A 21,366-nucleotide genomic window follows, 5' to 3' on the forward strand; every position below is an offset into this window, starting at 1 on the left:
CACAGTCCCTGCCTCGTATTTCTTTGTCAGTCAAATTTATTGAGCTCTTTCTCTGGCGTGGCTCAGTGGAAAGAGCACGGGCTTTGAAGTCAGAGGTCATGGGTTCGAATTCCAGCTTAGCCACTTGTCAACTGTGTGACTTTGGACAAGTCACTTAACTTCTCGGTGCCTCAGTGACCTCATCTGTAAAATGGGGATTAAGACTGTGAGCCCCACGTGGGACAACCTGATTCCCCAGTGTCTACCCCAGCGCTTAGAACAGTGCTCGGCACATAGTAAGCGCTTAACAAATACCAACATTATAATACAGCAATAAACGGACACATTCTCTGTCCAAAACAAGCTTATAGTCACTTGGGGCTCCCAGTCTAAGTAGGAGGGTGTTAGGATTTACTCAGGCACAGAGAAATTGTGACTTGCCCAAGATCACATAGCAAAAAAGTGGCAGAGTGAGGATTAGAACCGAACCCAGGTCCTTCCAACTCCTAGGCCTGTGCTCTTTCCACTAGGCCACGCCGCTTCCTCTAAGCTGCATATCAGGCCACTGGGCTTAAATTGTGGGTGTCAAGAAATTACTATCTAGAAGGATTTCTCAGGATATCTGAGAAACGTGAAATGATTTTACTGCCATCATCTGAGATGGCTAAGAATAATATCCACCTCAATATTAGCTGCTTGTGCAAAGCAAAATTCTCAACCTTGCCAGTACAGTTATCAGATCACTGAATTTGCTGCTGTCTGCGTATTCGTGGGGAGTAATATGCTCTTATACGCATGAAGGGGATGACTGAATCACAGTGATCTGCTTTCATCATTGCAACTATAAATGAAGACTGAGAAACCGGAGTTGCAGGAAATAGTAAAGGGAATAATCTATCACTAAATCTTATTTGAACACTTACTGTGTGCCAAGCACTGAACTAGGAACTTAAAAGTACAATATAAAAGAGTCTGTAGACATGATTCCTGCCCAAAAGGAGCTTACAGTCTAGTCTGTCCAGGATACTAGTTCCACTACATTGATTTAACTATATATATAAATATATATATATATATATATACACACATATGTATATGTATACATATATATAAAAATTGGATTTTAACAAATGTTTCAAGCAACTGTGTCCTCAGTCTGAAAGCAGGTTAGGAGGGATGAGGGATGTATGACTTTTGGAACTGAATCCTCTTCCTCTCTGAGGCAGCGTGATCTTATGGAAACTTTCCAAGTGCTTAGTACAGTGCTCTGCACACAGTAAGCGCTCAAGAAATACGATTGAATGACTACGTGTCGGAAAACCTGGATTCTGACCTTGGCTCTGCCACATGCCTATTGTGACCTTGGGGTAGTCCCTTAACTTCTGTGCCTCAGTTTCCTCATCTTTAAGATGGGGATTGTGATTAGGATTAAGATGGGGATAGATTGTGAGCCCCATGTGGGACAGGGAGCATGTCCAGTCTCATAATCTTTCATCTACTTCACTGTTTAGCACAGAGCGATCACTTAAATGCCACAGTTTTGCAGTCGATTCACCATCATCTTATCTGAAAGGATCGTTACTAAATTTTGGCACTCGAACTACTTGCTTGCCAATCAATCACTATGGAGTAGCTCTCCCTGCGTTATTGCATTTGAATCTTCCATCATGATTAATCCTATCTCTCTCCTTTCTCCCAAATTCAATAGGAAAGTAAAGATATCCTGTTAGTGGATCTAAACTCTGAAATCGACACCAATCAGAACCCTAGCCGAGAAAATCCTTTCTTAACGAACGGCATGACCTCCTGTTCTCTTCCTCGACCAAAGCCGCAGACACCCTTCTTGCCTGAAAACGCTTTCTCTGCCAATCTAAACTTCTTTCCGACCCCCAACCCAGACCCTTTCCGCGACGATCCTTTCGCCCGTCCAGACCAATCAACACCCTCTTCATTTGATTCCCTCAAACCTCCAGATCCGAAGAAAGAAAACGCAAGTAGCTTCTTGACTCCTCCGCTAAACAATGGCTCTCTGAATGGTGATATTGATTACTTTGGACAACAGTTTGACCAGATCTCTAATAGAACGGGCAAACAGGAGACAAAGGCAGGCCAGTGGCCGTTTGCGAGCGCGCAAAGCCAGCCAGTAGTAAGGACTTGGAACGGGGTGCCTGGGAAAGAACAGAACGGCTTTCTTATCCAGTCTCCCCCAAACCCTCTTGCGGGAGGCTCTGCCAAAGGACCGTCACTACAGAACGGAGTAAAGCAGGACTCTGAACCCCCTGGCCCATCCCCGTCTCATGACTCCATAACCATTATCCCACCTCCACAAAGTACCAAACCGGGAAGAGGCAGAAGGTCTGCTAAGGTGAATTCTCTCCTCCACATCCCCATTGGCAGAATGCATGCTCGGTACCAAAGGGTGGTGTGATATCGGCAAGGTTTTTCCTGCTGGTATATTCTAGCTTCCAGAATGTGGCTGTGAAATAGAAGGTGGGACCGGTGACATCTTTCTCCAGGACCACTTCCTGCTAATCACCACTCTAAAACCCTCTCCCTGCAGCCATGTCACCCTGCTTTCCATTTGCATGTTGTCACTTATTAGAGTCACTAAACACAAGTTTTCCATTTTAATGCTGCCGTGCTTCTGTATTCCTGGTAAGTCGATTATTTATGAACTCTCAGGGGAAGGGGAGCATTCCTGGTCTCGGGGACCCTCGTTACCGTTAGAGAATTCAACTCGAGGTGGGCTGCCTTGCTCTCCAGAGCCAGCCAATAAATGGTTCAAGGAGAACATTAAAGAATCGCATCGCGATTACTCTAATGTGGGTCCAGGTGTGTTCTTTATGATGGTCTCTATTGGCTGACAATCCCTCATAAAGCATACCCATCATCCTAAAGTTCTCTGAGTAAGAGGAGCTATTGCTTGTTGGAATAAAGTCTTCCAAGTTGATTTGCCAAGTGTGGCTAACGAGCAAGGATTCTGGGAGCTAATTCTACACATCTACAGAGGCGTGGAGGTGATCCTTGCTTTGACTCCACTCTTAAGGGCACTAGTGGAATAAAGCCAACAATTTGGAGCTCTAAGATTATTTGAAACATCAAGTGATCGATCGTCTGCCCTCCGATCAGCACTGCGCAAAATTCCCTCCCCAGAACTATGTACTGATACTCGTGGGTTTTAGGAAACCCAGGATTTCCCTTTGGGCTCTTCTTGGAATTGGAGGGAGGTGACAGAGGAGATTTCCATAACGTCTTCTACTTGCAGCTCTTTAATCCAAGTTGCTAAGCTAATACTCCCTTTCCTTCTGTCAGTCTTCGGCCAACGACTTGTTTGGGACGGACATCTTGGCTACCCCCAGCCCAGAAGCCCCAGGTCAGACTTCACCTACTGGACAACAGGCACCCGGACAGACCAACCCTTTGGACCTCTTCAAAAGCAGTGTCCCCTCATCATTGAACCCTCTGGGGGGCTTAGGTAGGTTCAGTGCTTCTGCTGCATTTATATCTGTTGGCTTGACGATCTCTGAAGCAATCAATCAGTTGTACTGAGTGCTGTGTGCAGAGTAGCTTGGAAGAGTACAATGTAATAGTCGATACACTGTCTTCCAGCAACAAGTTTACTGTATAGAAGGGGGACAGAAATAAAAATAAATGAATTTTGGATACGTTCGTAAGTACCGTGGGGCTGAGGAAGGGTGAATAATCAGGAGAAAGTGCAAGGGCGATACAGAAGGAAGTGGGAGAAGGGAAAATGAGTACTTAGGGAAGGCCTCTTGGAGGAGATGTGCCTTCAATAAGGCTATGAAGGTGGGGAGAGGTCTGTCACGCTGAAAGAGAGGGTGTTTCAGACCAGAGGCCAGGTGAGAGATCGGTGTTGAGATAGGTGAGAGTGAGGTAGAGTGACGGGGTTGGCATTAGAGAAGTGAAATGTGCAGGCTAGGTTGAAGTAGTAGGAGAGTAGGGAGGTGTGGTGGCGGGTGGATGTGTGGAGGCAAGTCAGGAACCATCTCATCGATCTATGGATTGGGAGTAGTTTCAGGTATGGACTTGATTCACAGATGGAGGTGGCCTGACTGTCTTATTCCTGCCCCCCGCCCGCAGAAAAAAAGCCACTCTCCTAATATTCTCTGCTAAGTAAAAGGGCCTGCAAAAGAGTCTTATTGGGTGACTATAAGAAAAGGCCATCCATTAAGACCTCTTCTCTCTGGTTAAATATCTTCTTGTGGAGAGAAAGCTGTTGGGCATGACTCCCTTAAAATTGCTACCTTAAGTTTTGTGGAATCTAACTTTAATCCACGACCAATCCAGGTGGTACATAGATCAGAAACCCTTCTTAAATGCTTTTTGGCCGCTCGGAACTCAGCTCTTCCCTATTTTGTTTTTTATGGAGTTTATCCACAAAGCTGTCTCCTAAAAAAGCAAGGCAGCACCTACAATTAGCTAGTTTTGCATGCCTGTAATCTAATATCTATGGCCTAAAATATTTTTAAAGCCCCCATTTAACTAGTCAGCCTGAAGATACAGCTGGTCCCAGTGCCTGTTGATTTATTCAGATGAAGTGAAGCTCTTTGGCAAGGTGCCTCCCGTTGAGACCCTGAGACCGACAGCAGCAGAATACTGATGATTCCCTGAGAGTTTGAACTCGGTTTCAAAACTGAGAGTTACAGTCTTAGTCCTGTCTGCCGGCAGTGATCAGTAGGCCTAGCTTCCGCACCCAGCTGGGCTGTTGCTTTCTGCGGAGAACTGGATTGGGATGGAAATCTGTGTACCGTTCTAACCTTCGTTCGAGAGAGCAGGGGGTGGGCTTACGCACTCTGAAACGGGCAGTAAGATCCCAGAGCACTGGGAAAATCATGACTCTGGTGCCATTTCTCCAGCCCAGGGAGTTAAACTGGAGAGGATTTTAGGTCTCCTCCATGATGAGGGCTCTTTGTCTTGGGTGAAGGGGTCTTTTTTTTTTTTTTAAAGGAACAGAGATGCCACCTAGATCTTGGCATCCAGGGGATAGTAAAGTTAATAGTCATGTAGTGAATCAAACTCGTCTGCTCCTAAGTATGTCTTTCTGGGAATGGGGAAGGCATTTTCCCTTTTATTCTGACTTTAAATTGCCACCTTTAGGAAAGAGACAATAACAGTCTGACCTAGCGCAGAGGGAAAAACAGCTGTTTGGTAGCATCTTTGGTGTCTCTAAACAGTTATATTTGAGTGCTTACTGTATGCAGAACATTGTACTAAGCACTTGGAAGTAATGCTTCCCTAAACAGCAAAGGAGAAGAACGGGGCCCCTAGTGAATCTTCTTGGGCAAAGGAGTATATCTTTGAGTTCCACAGTTTCCCCATGAGCTGAAAGATAATTCTACTATTCATGTAACTGCTTAGAGTTAGCATGTCTCTGTGGCAACCTTGCTCGCAAACTAGAAATCAAATAACAAAATTCTCTTCCCCCACCAGGGTAGGTATAACGGTTATTATTTGATTACCTAATGTCTCCAGAGCACTGTACTAAGCATGTAGGAGAGTCAAAAACAGTAGTCATGATGTCTACATGGAGCTTGCAATCTAGTGGGAAAGACAGACTAAAAGGTTGCAGATATGGAAAGCAAGAGAGTAGAAAGATATGTATGTAAGCACTCTGAGGATGAGAGGAGTACAATTCCTTGAGGGGTATGAACATAAGTGCAAGGATGATGCAGATGGGAGGGATGATAGGAAGAGGAGTTGAGTGGTTAGTCTGGGAAGGCTTCTTGGAGACGTGACTTTAGGCATTGAAGATGTGGAGAGAGGTGGTCTGTCGGATATAAAGTGGCAGAGAGTTCCAGGCAACGGGTTGATGGTGGGAGAGATGAGATGGGGGCACGGTAAATGGGTCACTATTAGAGAAGCGATATGTGTAGACTGGACGGTAGTGAGAGAGTGGAAAAAAGATAAGTAGGATGGAGAGAGCTGATTGAGTATGGAGAGTTTCTCCTTGATGTGGAAATAAATATGATTAATCATATTTATTGAGCAATTACTGGGTGCAGAGCACTGTACTAAGCACTTGGGAGAGTACAGTATAAGAGACTTGGTGGACACATTCCCTGCCCACAAGATCACAGGCAAGAGAGGTAGACAGGTACATATCTATAATTTATATTAATATCTAAGTGCTGTGGGGCTGAGGGAGGGGTGAGTAAAGGGAGAAAATCAGGGTGATTGAGAGAAGAGGAAATTAGGGCTTAGGGAGGAGTGGGAGAAGAGGAAATTAGGGCTTAGGGAAGACCTCTGGGAAAAGATGTGCCTTCAATAGAGCTCCAAAAGTGGGGAGAGTAATTGTCTATCTTATATGAAGAAGAAGGACTTTCCAGATCAGAAACAGGGTGTGAGCAAGAGGTCAGCAACAAGATAGATGAGGTACAGTGAAGCAAGCATCGGAGGTTTTTTAGAAATGGGGAGATGAGCACAAAACTATGTACAGCAGAGTGAAGTGCAGCGTGGCTCAGTGGAAAGAGCACGGGCTTTGGAGTCAGAGGTCCTGGGTTCGAATCCCGGCTCTGCCACTCGGCAGCTGTGTGACTGTGGGCAAGTCACTTAACTTTTCTGTGCCTCGGTTACCTCATCTGTAAAATGGGGATGAAGACTGTGAGCCCCACGTGGGACAACCTGATTCCCCTGTGTCTACCCCAGCGCTTAGAACAGTGCTCTGCACATAATAAGCGCTTAACAAATACCAACATTATTATTATTAAGTGCACGTTGGAGCGGGTGGAGGCAAGGAGGTCACTGAAGAAGCTGATACATTAATCAAGGTGGGTTGTAAGTGCTTGAACCAGTGTGATAACCATTTGGAGAGGAAAGGGGGGATTCTAGAGATGTTGTGAAGGTAGAGCCCACAGGATTTGGTAACAAACTATGTGGATTGAAGAAGAGAATGCTAGACTGCTGTAGAGAGTTTTGCTCTGTCACTTTGATAGTACCCGGCCCCTCCCCTATAAACTTCCTTTACCTCCAACTCCCCAAGTCTCTGAGCCTACACTGCTGTTACAGAAAGGAACCAGTAACAGTAAAACAATCAGATTTATGTGCAATAGGCATCTTCCCCAAGGTTTTGAAGCATGTCCATCCTTGACTCCCATTGTCCCCACCAATTATCACCCTCTCTTCCTCCTACCATTCCTCTCCAAACCCTTTGAGCAAGTTGTCTACACCCACTGTCTTCACGTCCTCTCCTCCAGTTCTCTCCTCAGCCCCCTGTAATCTTGTTTCTACCCCTTTCCTCAGAAACCGCCTCGAAGGTCACCAGTGACCTCCTTCTGGCCCAATTCACCTTCTCCCCTTATCACGTTTCCCCCGCCTTCAGGACATCTCTACTTGGATGTCCCATTGATACCTCAGACTTAACTTGTCTAAACAGAACTCCTCATTTTCCCACCCAAACCCATTCCTCCCCTTGACTTTCCCATCATTGTAGACGACACCATCATCTTCCCCGTCTCCCAAGCCCATAATCTTGGCATTAATTTCAACTCATCTCATTCAGCCCACATATTCAGTGTGTCACCAAATCCTGTCAGTTACATCTTCATCATGTCTAAAATCCACCCTTTCCCTTCCATCCAAACTGCGACCGCACTGATCCAAACACTCATATCACCCCTTGACTACTGATTCAGCCTCCTCACTGCCCTCCCTGCCTTCTATCTTCACTCTGCTGCCCAGATAGATCATTTTCCTAACAAGTGAGGTATATCACCCTATTTCTTGAAAACATCCAATGGTTGCCCATCCATCACCACACACCAGACAGGCAGTCCTTACCATTGACTTTAAGAAATTCAACCAGTTCTCTTCTTAACTTACTTTGCCGATCTCCTACTACAACCCAGCCTGCACACTTTGCTCCTGTAATGCCAGCCTACTCACTGTATCTTAATCTCCTCTATCTCACCACCAACCCCCTGCCTATGTCCTTCCTCTGGTCAGGAACTCTGATAGACCACCACTCTCCCCACCTTTAAAGCTCCCTTAAAATCAAATTGCTTCCAAGAGGCCTTCCCCAACTAAGCCTTCATTTTCCCCTACTCTTTCTCCCTTCTGCATCACCTATGCCAGTGGATCTGTACCCCTTAAACAACTGATTTCATCCCATAACACTTAAGTGCACATCATTACACTCTATCATTTCTAAGTGGAATTGATTTTAATGTCCATCCCCCGCTGTGGAATGTAAATTCCTTGTGGGCAGGGACTGTGTCTACCAACCTTTTGTACTGTACTCTCCCAAGTGTTTAGTACAATACTCTGCACTCAGTGAATAACATTGATTTGTGTAGACTGAGCCAGTTTTGAAAAGTTTGGCGATGCCCTGATCCACCTAGGTGCCAATACAGAGACCACTAAATGGAAATATCCACACCTTTCCACCAAAAATCCACCCTTACGTGAGCCCTCATCCACTTAAACTGTTCTCATATTAAATCATATTTATTGAGCGTTTACTCTGTGTGGAACACTGTACTAAGTGCTTGGGACAGTACAATATAAGACTTGGTAAACACATTCCCTGCCCACAGTGAGCTTACAGTCCAAAGCGGGAGACAGAGATTTATATGAATAAACTATAAATATGTACCTAAGAGGTGTGGGACTGAGAGAGAGGTGATAAAAGGAAACAGATCTAAATGCAAGAGTGATGCAGAAAGGAGCAAGAGAAGAGGAAAAGAAGACTATTCAGGGAAGTTCTCCTGGAGGTTTTCTGCCTTGTGCCTAAAAGGCATAGCATGGCATACCAGTCCTACTGACCCTCTTAGTCCTGTTACGATCATTGCAGAAGCTCTAGCCATGCAAGGTTTTCTTCCTGAACCACGACTTCTGGCCTCTGCTCTAGCACTGAGCAAGTGTTTCCCCCACGTAGACTCAATCCTCCAGAATCATTACCTACAGTATAAGTAGACGTCGCAAATTGTCGCCTCACATGGCTGGCTGATCTGTAAGTGAAGCTTGTGAATTAATTTAGGCTGTTTGCTTACGTAACTTGAGCCAAGATAAATATCCAAGTGAAGAGCACTGATGGTACCTATTGAGCTTTCACTAAGTAACAAAACACTGTAATTTGTGCTTGGGAAAATGTTGTAGGGAAACTTCCTACATACCTGAAACCTGGGAATTGAACTTGGGTAACAAATGTTGAGGGCAAATAATGCCATTGGAAAGAATCCTTGATTGTGGTTGCCTAGAAGGGTGTGAAATCATCAACCCTTACCATGACACAAGAGATGGAAATATATTGCCTTGATTGTCCCCATACTGCACTCTGGATACCACCCAGATCAGATGCCTGGATGTAGGCAAGTCAGTTTTAAAAGCTAAAAAATGCCCTGCTTTTTGGATCCGATTGGGATCGGTGACCCGATGCAGGAATTTTGTTGTTGAGTAGTCAAGAGGAAAAACTCACACAGAGCTCTTTTTCTTTACTCTTCAGGAGGTTATGTCTGTCTTAGGGTTCATGTTATGGAAACACACCAACTGCATTGTTTTTGTGATAGATCTGGGAAGTGCTGTGTTGTTTTTTTAAAAAAAAATAATAATAAAGCATTAAAATTTAAGGAAAATCTGAAAAAAATTTTGGCTGCCTGATCAGGGACACTTTATGAAACCTAGTTATTGTACACATTGGACTCTAAACATGAACTAGCTGTTACAGTTCCATGCCATGTGTTGTGAGAATCCAGGGGGATAATAGTTAACCACTTAGACTGTGCCTCTTCTCCTAGCATCTCTAGGTGCTTGCCTTGAGGATGGTGAGACTATTTTTTTTCTTTCTAGAAGAAATCCCTTCCGCATCCACCGGCAAAGCTTTTTCCACTAAAGAGAGGAGCATTGATTAACTCATCAATCACTTGTTAATGGGTTAAGCAGACTGGTCTAATGGATAGAGCAAGGGGCTGGGAGTCAGAAGGACCTGGGTTTTAATCCCGGCTCCGCCACACACTTGTCACTGTGTGCTTTTAGGCAAGTCACTTCACTTCCCTGTGTCTCAGTTAAAAATTATGATATTTAAGTGTTTGTGCCAGGCACTGTACTAAGCGCTGGGGTGGATACAAGCAAATTGGGTCAGGCACAGTCCCTGTCCCATGTGGGGCTCATAGTCTCGAACCCCATTTTACAAATGAGATAATTGAAGCACAGAGATGTGAAGTGGCTTGTCCAAGGTCAAAAAGCAGACGAGTGGCAAAGCCGGGATTAGAACCTATGACCTTCTGACTCCCAGGCCCATGCTCTATCTACTATGCCATGCTCCTTCTTACCTCATCTGTAAAATGGGGATTAAGAGTGTGAGCCCCATGTAGACAGCAACTCTGTCCCACCCAATTACCTTGTGTCTACCCCTGCGCTTAGTACAGTGCCTGGCACAAAGTAAGAGCATAACAAATACCACCATATCATTATTGTTGTTATTTCCCTAGGTGGCTTGCCAGTCCCACCAGCTCAGGCAGGACCGTGGAGCTCACAGCCTCTAGTGTTCAACCCGCCGTCCTCGTCCATCCTCCCTGGCCCCATGATGGGCACCCAGTCTCCGGGATTCAGCCAGACCCTCCCCTTCGGTCCGGCCCCCGCGGTTCCGGGCTGGAGTCAGCCGACCTCCTTTGGCGCCGTGACCTCGACTCCGTCCTCCGCCCTCTGGGGCTCTGTGCCGTGCGTCTCGACGAGCACGTGGGTACCGCCGGCCCCTGTTGGGAACCCCTTCCAGCCGAACGTCTTCACCTCTCCCACCGTGCCCGCCCAGCCGTCTGCCATGCTGGCCACGGGCCCCATCACTCCTCCTCAGCCGCCTCCTAGATCGGCCCCGCAGAAGGACGTCTCTAGCGATGCCTTCACGGCCTTAGACCCTCTGGGGGACAGAGAGATCAAAGATGTGAAAGAGATGTTCAAGGACTTTCAACTGAGGCAGCCCCCCGCGGTGCCGGCCAGGAGGGGGGAGTGTACTCCTTCTGGAGCCTCTGGAGCTTTCACCAGCTACTTCAATAGCAAAGTTGGCATTCCTCAAGACAGTGCTGACCACGATGACTTTGATGCTCATCAACTCTTAGCTAAAATCAACGGTAAGTTCCCCTTTTTCTGCTCGCCTCTTACGTTGACTAGGTCTGTGGGTCACCCGTCGTGATGCGATCTTCCCCCTAAGACTGTGAGCCCCATGTGGGACAGGGACTGCGTCCAACCTGAGAACCTCATATCTGCCCCTACTCTTAGAACAATGCTTGGCACATAGTAAGCGCTTGATTGATACCATCATTACTATCAACTTGATGCCCCGTGCCAGAAAGAAGCCTATTCACCCAATCAGTAGCCACACCATCTTCGGAATGGGCTCCTCTGCTTCATTCACTTGTTGTCTGTTATACTGTGCTCTCCCAAGCACTTAGTATGGTGCCCTGCCCACAGTAAGCACTCAATAAATACAGTTCATGTAGTAGTAATTATTGGGCCACTAGCGAAGGATCATAATAACGTTGGTATTTGTTAAGCGCTTACTATGTGCAGAGCACTGTTCTAAGCGCTGGGGTAGATACAGGGTAATCACGTTGTCCCACGTGAGGCTCACAGTTAATCCCCATTTTGCAGATGAGGGACCTGAGGCCCAGAGAAGTGAAGTGACTTGCCCACAGTCACACAGCTGACAAGTGGCCGAGCCGGGATTCGAACCCATGACCTCTGACTCCCAAGCCCGGGCTCTTTCCACTGAGCCACGCTGCTTCACATAGGATCACGTGGCTCTCCTGTCTCAAGGATCTTTAGTCCAGACCTCACTTGCTTCAGACTGTCCTGAAAACATCTGACGCTTTTAGAACCGGTAGTAAATGAATGTCAAACTGAGCGGAGTCTCCAAATTAACTGAACATTGCCCTCTACTGACATTTGTTACGGAAGCTAATTAGGCTGGGATAAATACAGCTTTCCCTTGGCAGCCATGGAAGGTTTAGTGTCTGAAAATAGCTGAGGAATAAGCTGGTAAAATCCAAGTCCTATTGGGGGCTGCCAGCCAGTCACTGCGTGAAATTTGCAGTCTAACTGGGGAGCATCTACTGTCAGCAGCCAGGGGATCCATATGATCCAGCCTCAGCCGAGGTGAAGCACCCAGGAGCGTTGCCCATATCCAAGAAATTTGGTCTCTATATTCTGCGATAGTTAAGTTGGTCTTGAACAAACTAAATCCAGACCTAGAAAATTGTAGCTTGCCAAGGAAAACTGCACTTCCGTTAAGGAGTTTGATTGACCAAACTTCAGTGAATACACACGCCGATCATCCAGTTGAGGCACAATGTCCTCCATTACTTGGTATTTGTTAAGAGCTTACTATGTGCAGAGCACTGTTCTAGGCACTGCGGGAGATACAGGGTCATCAGGTTGTCCCACGTGAGGCTCACAGTTAATCCCCATTTTACAGATGAGGTAACTGAGGCACAGAGAAGTGAAGTGACTTGCCCACAGTCACACGGCTGACAAGTGGCAGAGCCGGGAGTCGAGCTCATGACCTCTGACTCCGAAGCCCAGGCTCTTTCCACTGAGCCACGCTGCTTCCCAACTGCTTCCATTACTAAATTAATTTATAGGTCTTATTTTTTAATAGAAAATAATTGCCAAATTCACAGTTGAAATTAACAGCTTTAGAATATACTTGTGGAATGAATCACCGCCATACCAACACTTAGGCTATATTTTCATTGTGCAACCTGGACAGAAAAAGATGCAAGAAGAACATGGTTTACCAGAATTCTGCAGCAAATTTGGCTATGACTTGATGGGATTCTGGAAGGAATCCTGTTTCAAGCAGATGAATAGATAGTATTCCATTCTCATGGTGAGTCTTCCATTAGCACCTCAAAGAGAACTAGTGGCAAATAATTAAAATTCGTTATTTATGAGAAATTGAGTTGAAGCAACGGAGATCGTTTCCCTGAGAGGTGCCAATGAACACTGACAAGTGACAGAGAAACAAAGTCTAATAATTTGAATTTGTAAGGCTAAAATTTGAAGTGATACAAGCCCTTATAAAGTCTTCACCTGCTGTCACCTTCTTGAACTTCACCTAGTGTAAGAGAATCCATTGATACATAGCATTTAGCAAAAACCATTATTATTATTATTATTAGAGCACCATCTCCCCCTTAGCCTACTTCCCACTGAAACGATGGCAGATGCATGATTTTTGAATTGCGTGGGGGTTTGCGGGAACACAGTTATTGTTTTGTAAAAGAAATGCATGCCAGAGTTGTGTAAAGGCAGCTTTGACTGCCAAAGACTGATACAAGAGAGAGGGAAGCAAGCCTGCCCTGGGAGTGTTTCACAAAGGCTATTCAGGATTAAACCAACCTATTGAATATGCTGTATTTTCTTTTTTTCCTTTTTGCAGAACCACCAAAGCCCGCTCCCCGACAAAGCACTCTGCCAACTTCTATACCTGCCAAAAGCGTGTTTGAGAATCCTTTTGGGACGGACCCTTTCAGTACTCCATCTCCAACCCCTGCAAATGTAAGTTTGAACAGGAATAATAACAATGGTGTTTAAGTGCTTACAATGTGCCACACTCTCTTCTAAGAGCCCAGGTGGGTACATTTAAATCAGGTTGGACACTGTCCCTATCCAACTTGGGACAAACAGCCTCAATCCCCATTTTGCAGATGAGGTAACTGAGGCACAGAGAAGTTAAGTGACTTGCCCAAGATCACACAGCAAAGAATCTTTCCTGCCAGGGGGCACTGGGTCGAGCTAATCTTTAGACAGTCACCACCACCAATGTTCAATATGTGACTTGTAGAATCAGTTGATTCCCTTAACACTTCCTGGTAAATATGGCAAGCCCACAACCTGTTGCTAAGACTCAGTAAAATAAAATTGTGGTATTTAAGCGCTTACTATGTGCAAAGCACTGTTCTAAGCGCTGGGGGATGCAAGGTGATCAGGTTGTCCCACGTGGGGCTCACCGTTTTAATCCCCATTTTACAGATGAGGTAACTGAGGCACAGCGAAGTTAAGTGATTTGCCCCAAGTCACACAGTTGGCAAGTGGCAGAGCTGGGATTAGAACCCGTGATCTCTGACTCCCAAACCCACGCTCTTTCCCCTGAACCACATAAAAAGCTACTTTCTTTCATTAGTGAAATGCCAGATGACCCAAAATACCTTTTTGCTTTTTATACCCTTAAGAATATGTTGTAGACGAAAAACAAAATTTGACATTTGATGGGGTTTGTGAGGATGTTTGTTAAAAATGCTTGACAGGGTTCATGACCAGTGTGCAAGAATCTGTGGAGAGGGGAACTCCTAATTAAAATTGGCACGAAAGAATCTCGGAAATGACCAATAGTCAGTCATGCCAAGCTGGGTGGTTCTTTCTCGGGAGTGACTTCACGTGTGTGCCACAGGAGGAGTGACAGACCTTAGCTCTTATTTCAATCAGTCAGTTCTCTACCATGTGCAGATAACTGTGCTAGACACTCAAGAATTAGTACGTGGCTAACGAGTCACAATTTTGTATGCCAAAAACTGGGGTGGATATAGGATAATCAGGTTGAACACAGTCCCTATCCCACATGGGGCTCCCAATCTACAATAGTTAGGCCCAATCTTTGCCCCTAAGGAACTTCCAGTCTGAAGGAAGAGACAAACACAAAATAACAGACAGAAGGGAGAAAGTGGAATGGTGAATGTGGATTAATTTTCTAAATAGAGTATGTAAGCTGATGTGCACAGAAGCCCTATAAATGATTGTGAATTCAAAAGTGCTGAGGTGGTGGTTTTGGGAAATGTGGACTAAGACGGAGAGAAACTAATGGAGGAAAGCTTCCAGGAGGCCCAGGTCATATTTCTGAAGTCTGAACTGGAGATGAGAGGCAGATACAGTAGCCTAACCATGACAAATGCCCCGACCAGTGTGGTGGCTGTGAGCGGGGAGACGAAGCGCTGTGGAGGAACAACTGCCCCCATAGACCAAATCAGCCCAGGACTGGTTCTCTTGGCAGCAGGAAGCTCTCAGGAGGAAAGCTCATTGTGGGAAGGAAACGTGTCTGTTATATCATTATACCATACTCTCTCAACCATTTAATTTAGTGTTCTGCACACAAAAGTGCTCAGGAAATACAATTGACTGACTGAATAGTAGCAGCAGAAACCCATGATGGATGAGTGGGCAAGCCAGGGGTCACCCACCATAGACCTTTCCGACCAGAACACAACACTACTCAGGAGCAGGCAAAATCCCGTTCCTGGCCATGCTCCCTCGACTCAGAATTTGGGATGGTCACACTACCTGCCTCCTTCCCCTCCTTGTTGCGGCCTGTTAACTTGGACATCTTTAAGGCCAATTTCTCTTCCTTGTTGCCCAACTTCTGCTCTCCTCCCTCTTTGAAAATCTGGTCCTCACCCAATTTCATGCACACCTCTTTGGGATGCAAGAGTTTGGGGAATCTAATAGGTTCATTCAATCATATTTATTAAGCGCTTACTGCGTGCAGAGCACTGTACTAAATGCTTGGGAGAATACTATATAATAAGGTTTATGCGGTCCTCCTATCCAACCTTTTGGCTTATTCTTGTGTGTGGTCCTCTGACAGGGAGATTAGCCATCCTTATATGGGGTTGAATGCCAACAGATTCACTCATCATTGGAACTTTAAGAGAAGGAGGTCCAAAGAGCTTTCTTAGCATGAATGATGCACATTGTTTTGAGAGTTGGAGGCGATTCTCAAAAAATTCTATCGAGGATTTTCATGCTAAAGGATCCAAGTCTCTTTAAATGTTAAATAACTGACTTTGAATTAACCATCATCAAATTCCCACCGAGGAAAAATTCAGCTTATTAATCGCCAGTATTTCGTGTCTTTAGGCTCTGTCGCCTCAACCGCCCCAACCATCTGATCTATACGGGGATCCTTTCGGGAATCCATTTGCATAACTTCCTGTGAGTATTGTTTCCGGTGTCATATCACTCCTGATTGGGATCAGCTTTAGGTAGGGGATAGTTGGCCTCTTCCCTGTTTGGGTGACTTAAGATGTGGATTTTGGTATTAAACGCACATCTCCTCCAAGAGGCCTTCCCCAAATAAGCCCATATTTCCTCCTCTACACCTGTCTTCTATGTCACCTTTAAACTAATAATGAGAATAATAATAATGGTATTAAAGTGCTTACTATGTGCTAAGCACTGTACTAACTAGGATTTTCCCTCTTTATTCACCGCTCCATCAGCCCCTTTGATACTCACACAACAGCACTTACGCACATGAATTTATAACCGACTTCTCTGATCTATAATTTATTTTATTGCCTGTTTCCCCTGTAAGCTCCTTGTGGGCAGGGACTGTGTCTATCAACTCATATTGTACTATACTCTCCCAAGTACTTAGCAAAGTGCACTGCACACAGTTAACGCTCAAACACCATTGATACTGAAAAAATTAAGGCGCACAAGTGGGAACGTATGCCATAAACAAAATAAGGGGAATTTGAGCTTCATTTATTTGACCGATGAACAGTTTGCTAACCTTGCTTGAGCTGTTCTTCAGCTTCACTGTATCTCAAATAAGCTTGGCTCTTTCACCTTTCCTCTCCATTCATTCATTCATCCATTCATTGATTCATTCCATCATATTTATTGAGCACTTACTGTGTGCAGAGCACTGTACTAAGCGTTTGGAAAGTGCATTTCAGCAATAGATACAATCCCTGCCCACACCGGGCTTCCAGTCTAGAACCCGGCTTACACACACACACACACACACACACACACACACACATTTCCCCCCCACACACACTCCCAGACACTCCACACCCCTCACACACCCCTGGATGGACAGTTTCATGGAATAAAATGCAGCGTGACAGCTGCTGAACCAAAAGATCTGCTTTTTGGTCTCCCCAAAATGTCTTGAAAGTCAAAATATCACCCAAACAAGAAAAAAAGAGACAGTGGTCTACTGGAATACAGGATTTGGAGTCAAAGGACCTGGGTTCCAGTCACAGCTCCAGCACTGGCCTGTTTTGTGACCTTGGAGAAGTTGCTTAATTTCTCTGGGACTGTATTCTTTCATGAGATGGGAAGCTTATTTTGGGCAGGGAAAGGGAACAACTTTGTGCTTGGACGAGTACAATGCTCTGCACACAGTAAGTGCTCAGATAGCACTGAATGATCCTTCCCTCATAGAACAAAATGAAAGCAAATCAAACAACGATGTTTTCTGAGTGCCTACTATGTGTAGAGCACTGCACTAAGAATAACAGAGTTGGTAGACAAAATCTCAGCCTTGGAACTCAGTATAATGGTGAGTTGACCATCTAGCAAATTGAAGCAATTATTAAGTATATCCCCAAATTACTAATCACTGTCTTTTTTTGTTGTTGTTGTTCCCTCCAACCCTCATCCGGGACCTAACTTTTTCAGCATCAAGACCAAGAGTTTTGCCACATTTAGCAAGGACAAAACGAATAACCAGACACCTCCTTGTCATTGTCTTGAGTCAAGCATCCATCTACAATGGCTGTTGCCTCTTTCACTTAAATGTCTTCTGCTTTTTTGTTCAGACATAAAGTCTGGCTTTTAAGCCCGGCTTGAAAGAAACTGTAAGTACCCGAATGTCCGAACTTAAAACAAGTCGAGTGAAATCTCCCAAGGGAGACTGTCAGTCCCGCCGACCTGAAGCCTCTTCCCTACCTTCCTGTGGCTCTGTAGTACACTTCTTAAAGGGAAAGGAGACCCCAAAACTTGTGGACTAATGGTTAAGCTCTTGAATCTCTGTCCTTCAAGGCTTCTGTAGCTTTTATGTTAATGGTGTATTGGAGCTGAGCACTTAAAACACAGGATGGAAGTCTTGCTTTCTCCGCCTCTACAAAAGCGCTTTTAGAGTGAAATTTGAAGTGAATCCTTAAATTCTCCGGAGACAAGGACACATTCCACCCCAACAGGCCTCCTTCCCCAAGTCATGTGCCTGTTCCTCGAATTGCCCTTTTTAGCACATTTTATTTCCCTGTCCCTATGCATATTAGCTCTTGTCTGTTCAGGTGACTTGGAGCTGATTAGGGCAGGTTAGAATGGAAATTAATGTCAAATGACTTGTGCTGTGCAGTTTCTCAGTTGGTTGCCCTACTCACTCCTCACTATCCTTATGCAACAGAGGGGAATATGTAGGTGCAGTAGGAAATTGTCTCTGTTACCAGAGTTCTGGCCTTTCTCTTTCTCTAACAGATAAATGGCCATCTCTTAAACCTAATCTCGAGACCCAGAATCCAGGCCAGTACTAAATAGCTAACCGCTGACTCCACAATCTCTAGTTCTCCCCCCCACACTGGGCCAAATACCTTGAGGCTTGTTGAGGGTTTTTGGTGCTCTCTGATAACTAACTTTTCTTTACTGACTTGAAACAATAAATATATGGTGTTTGAATGAAGGCTATAAGTCTTAAATATTTGTTTAGATCAGCTGAAATGTAATGAGACTGTCAGCCTACTTCTCGGTACCAAAAAAAGGCACAAAGTTTCAATAATGTACTCCTACTTCTAGCACAATGAAGGGTGCATTCTTGCCAAAATGAGGTGTTTTTTTTTGTTGTTTTTCTTTTTTGGCTGCAGGCCTCTGACCTTCAACTCTCAGGTTCTTGTGGGTAATGGATCCCACAAACTAAGTTCACTTTTTTTTGGTGGTGAAACGGTGTCGGCCTTAAAACTTAAACATGCTGGTGGACCTCTTTTGATTAGCCCTAAGCCCAATTTGATTGTCTAAGATAAATTCATGGGTCTCTGTGTTCAGGGGTAATAGCTGATCAACATATAGACTTAATCTTTCTGTTTCTGACTTTCTGCTCAACCATTATCAAACATGAACTAGAAAGTGTATTGATGTCAAATGCCACCCCTTCTGCGAAACTGGAGTTACTTTTAGATCATGAGATTGTTGTTTTGAAAGCTGAAACTGACACATGCAGCGAGTCACCCAACTGTTCTGTACATACTTATCCTTCGTGCACTTTTCTGTAATGCAAATAAAGCTATGAATTTATAATTTCAATAAACTGGAAATGCAGACTCTCCTGTTTGCCATGAGTGAATGAATTGCTGTGCCTTGATGTCAGAATCCACTGATTCTCCTGATCCTTTAGATCCCTTTTTAATGGCTTTCAGTCCCTCGAGAGATTGGGTGAAGGTGGAAGACGACGTCGATGGTGTTAAGATAATGGGTAAATTGGTCCACTCCATCTGTTTCTCCATCCCTTGCCCCAAGGATCCATCAAATCTGGATTGCAACTTAACGTGAAGACTGAGGGAGTACACTGCACCCTCAACTCTCTCGGGTCACCAAGACATCATCCGAGTTGCTCAATGCATCCTCTGTGCTTTCTCTTCTCAAGGGGCAGGTTAGTGACCCCAGTGCACAGCTGAAAAACCTAGTCAGGGCCTGGTTGTTCAGAAGATCAATCAGTTGTATTTATTGAGAGCTTACTGTGGATAGAGCACTTGGTTAAGCTAAGTGTGAGAAAGTACAGTATAACAGTTGGTAGACATGTTCCCTGAACACAGTGACCTTTCAGTGAGTCATAGAAAATATGGCGTCTGGGGGTAGTGCCCATTTGGGTTACAGGGGTCTCACCTGAAGCAGGTGCTTCTTGGTTCTAGGGCATTTCTGAAATCCCTCTAACTCGCATCTCAAAATCAGAAAAGGTGGGGATGCCGAAGTGTCAGCTGAGTGTAAAGACGCAAGTTTTGTGTGTGACGTTTGGAAGTAAAACAATTAGAAAGTCTCGGATCCAAGTCTGTTATACAAGCTGTCGCTCTTCGCCAGTCTCTTGCTTTATTTTTTCCATGGCTTTGCAAGAGGACTTCTTTTGCCTTTTTTAAATCGATGTTCAATTGTCAATATCTTTGAAATGGCTCAGCTAAAGGGTAGGAATTTATCACACCTGCTTTAAAGAAATGCTGCAATAGTGTTTCATGATTCTTGTGACTTTCCCTACAGAGCAGTACAGTTAACTTCAGTGACCTGCAGTTGGAGTGGTTTTATAATAATGATTGTGGTATCCAAGTGCTTACTATGTGTCAAGCCCTGTGTTAACTGCTGGGCTTAAAAATAAGATTATCGGCTCGGACATAATCCCTCTCCCACATGGGGCTCACTCTAAGGGGGAGTGAAAACAGGTATTGTATGCCCATTTTACAGAGGGGGAAATTGAATCACTGAGAAGTTGTGATTTATCCAAGATCAACCAGCGGGCAAGTGGTGCATGCAGAATTAGAACCTATGCATTTACTCTTTCTAAGCAACAAACACCAGAATAGCTTTTTGAGCTTGCATCACATGGAATCTTACAGAAAAGGTCAGTAAGCCAGGGCTAGCTGTGTGTTTTCTTGTCTGTGGAAAGGTGCAGCGATCAAATCAGCCGGTCAACTGAGATCTCAAACCAGTAGTAGTAGTATTAATCGTATTGAGTGCTTACTGTGTGCGAAGAACTGTATTAAGTGCTTGGGAGAGTACAATATAACATCAAACATATTCGCTGCCCACAACAAGCTCACAGTCGGTGGGGGAGGGGGGTGCGGTAGAGCGGGGTAGACATTAATATAAATAGATAAACTCCCGATATGTTCATATGTGTGTTGGGGAAGGGAGAGAGGATGAATTAAAGAGCAAGTATGAGGGGTGCAGAAGGGAGTGGGAGAAGAGGAAAGGAGGGCTCAGACAGGGAAGGCTTCATGGAGGAGATGTGCCTTGACTAAGGTTTTGAAATGGGGGAGAGCAACTTGTGTTTTCTTTCTCAATTTGAAAGGCTTAACTGACTGAATTTTCCCACCAGACTTCCCATGATCCCAAGCCTACTAATTCCTGACAGTTTGTAAACTCCTGAGGACATCAGCAATGGTATTTGTATGATTACTGTGTACAGAGCACTGTACTAAGCAGTATGGAGAGTACAGTATGACACAGTTGGTAGACATGTACCTTACCCGACACATGTTCCCCCCCCCCCCATTCCTCTAGGCTGTGAGGTCAGTGTGGGCAGGAATGTGTCTTTTTACTTCTTACCTAGCACATAGTAAGCGCTCAATAAATACGATTGGAAGAATGAACGAGCTTACATCTAGAGGCCAGACACCTCTTGGTTTGAGTGTCCTCTCATAAACACCCAGTTTAGTGCTGACAGGAGAGTCCCAGCAATAGCAAATCTTTAAAAAACAAAGCTCTAAACAAGCCCTTCATTCTGTGCCATGCATGTGGTAGACACCTAATAATGAGTGCTCAGAGGGACTCAAATTATGAATGAACTCAATTCAAAGTTAGACCTCTTGGAGCTATAATATTGAAGCAGCAAAGGTTCCCTAGTCTGTGAGCCTCATGGGGAACTGGGACTCTGTCCATCCTGAGTAG

General features: G+C 44.9%; 1 protein-coding gene across 5 annotated transcripts in view; it reads left to right on the forward strand.

The window, feature by feature from the left end:
- Positions 1 to 19,034, forward strand: part of DAB2 (DAB adaptor protein 2) — a 77,772-nt gene extending 58,738 nt beyond the window's left edge. For 3 of the 5 annotated variants that reach the window (XM_029060191.2, XM_029060192.2, XM_039911531.1), the window contains 6 exons: positions 1,688 to 2,344; positions 3,292 to 3,454; positions 10,425 to 11,060; positions 13,370 to 13,488; positions 15,841 to 15,915; positions 17,395 to 19,034. In XM_029060191.2, the coding sequence (XP_028916024.1) occupies positions 1,688 to 2,344; positions 3,292 to 3,454; positions 10,425 to 11,060; positions 13,370 to 13,488; positions 15,841 to 15,909 (1,644 nt within the window). In that variant the 3' untranslated portion in view covers positions 15,910 to 15,915; positions 17,395 to 19,034. The remainder of the gene's footprint in view (positions 1 to 1,687; positions 2,345 to 3,291; positions 3,455 to 10,424; positions 11,061 to 13,369; positions 13,489 to 15,840; positions 15,916 to 17,394) is intronic. The other 2 variants (XM_029060193.2, XM_029060194.2) reach the window with 1 other exon arrangement.
- The last annotated feature ends 2,332 nt before the right edge of the window (positions 19,035 to 21,366 follow it).

Source organism: Ornithorhynchus anatinus, chromosome 3 (assembly GCF_004115215.2).
Source record: "Ornithorhynchus anatinus isolate Pmale09 chromosome 3, mOrnAna1.pri.v4, whole genome shotgun sequence".
Taxonomy (NCBI): Eukaryota; Metazoa; Chordata; class Mammalia; order Monotremata; family Ornithorhynchidae; genus Ornithorhynchus; species Ornithorhynchus anatinus.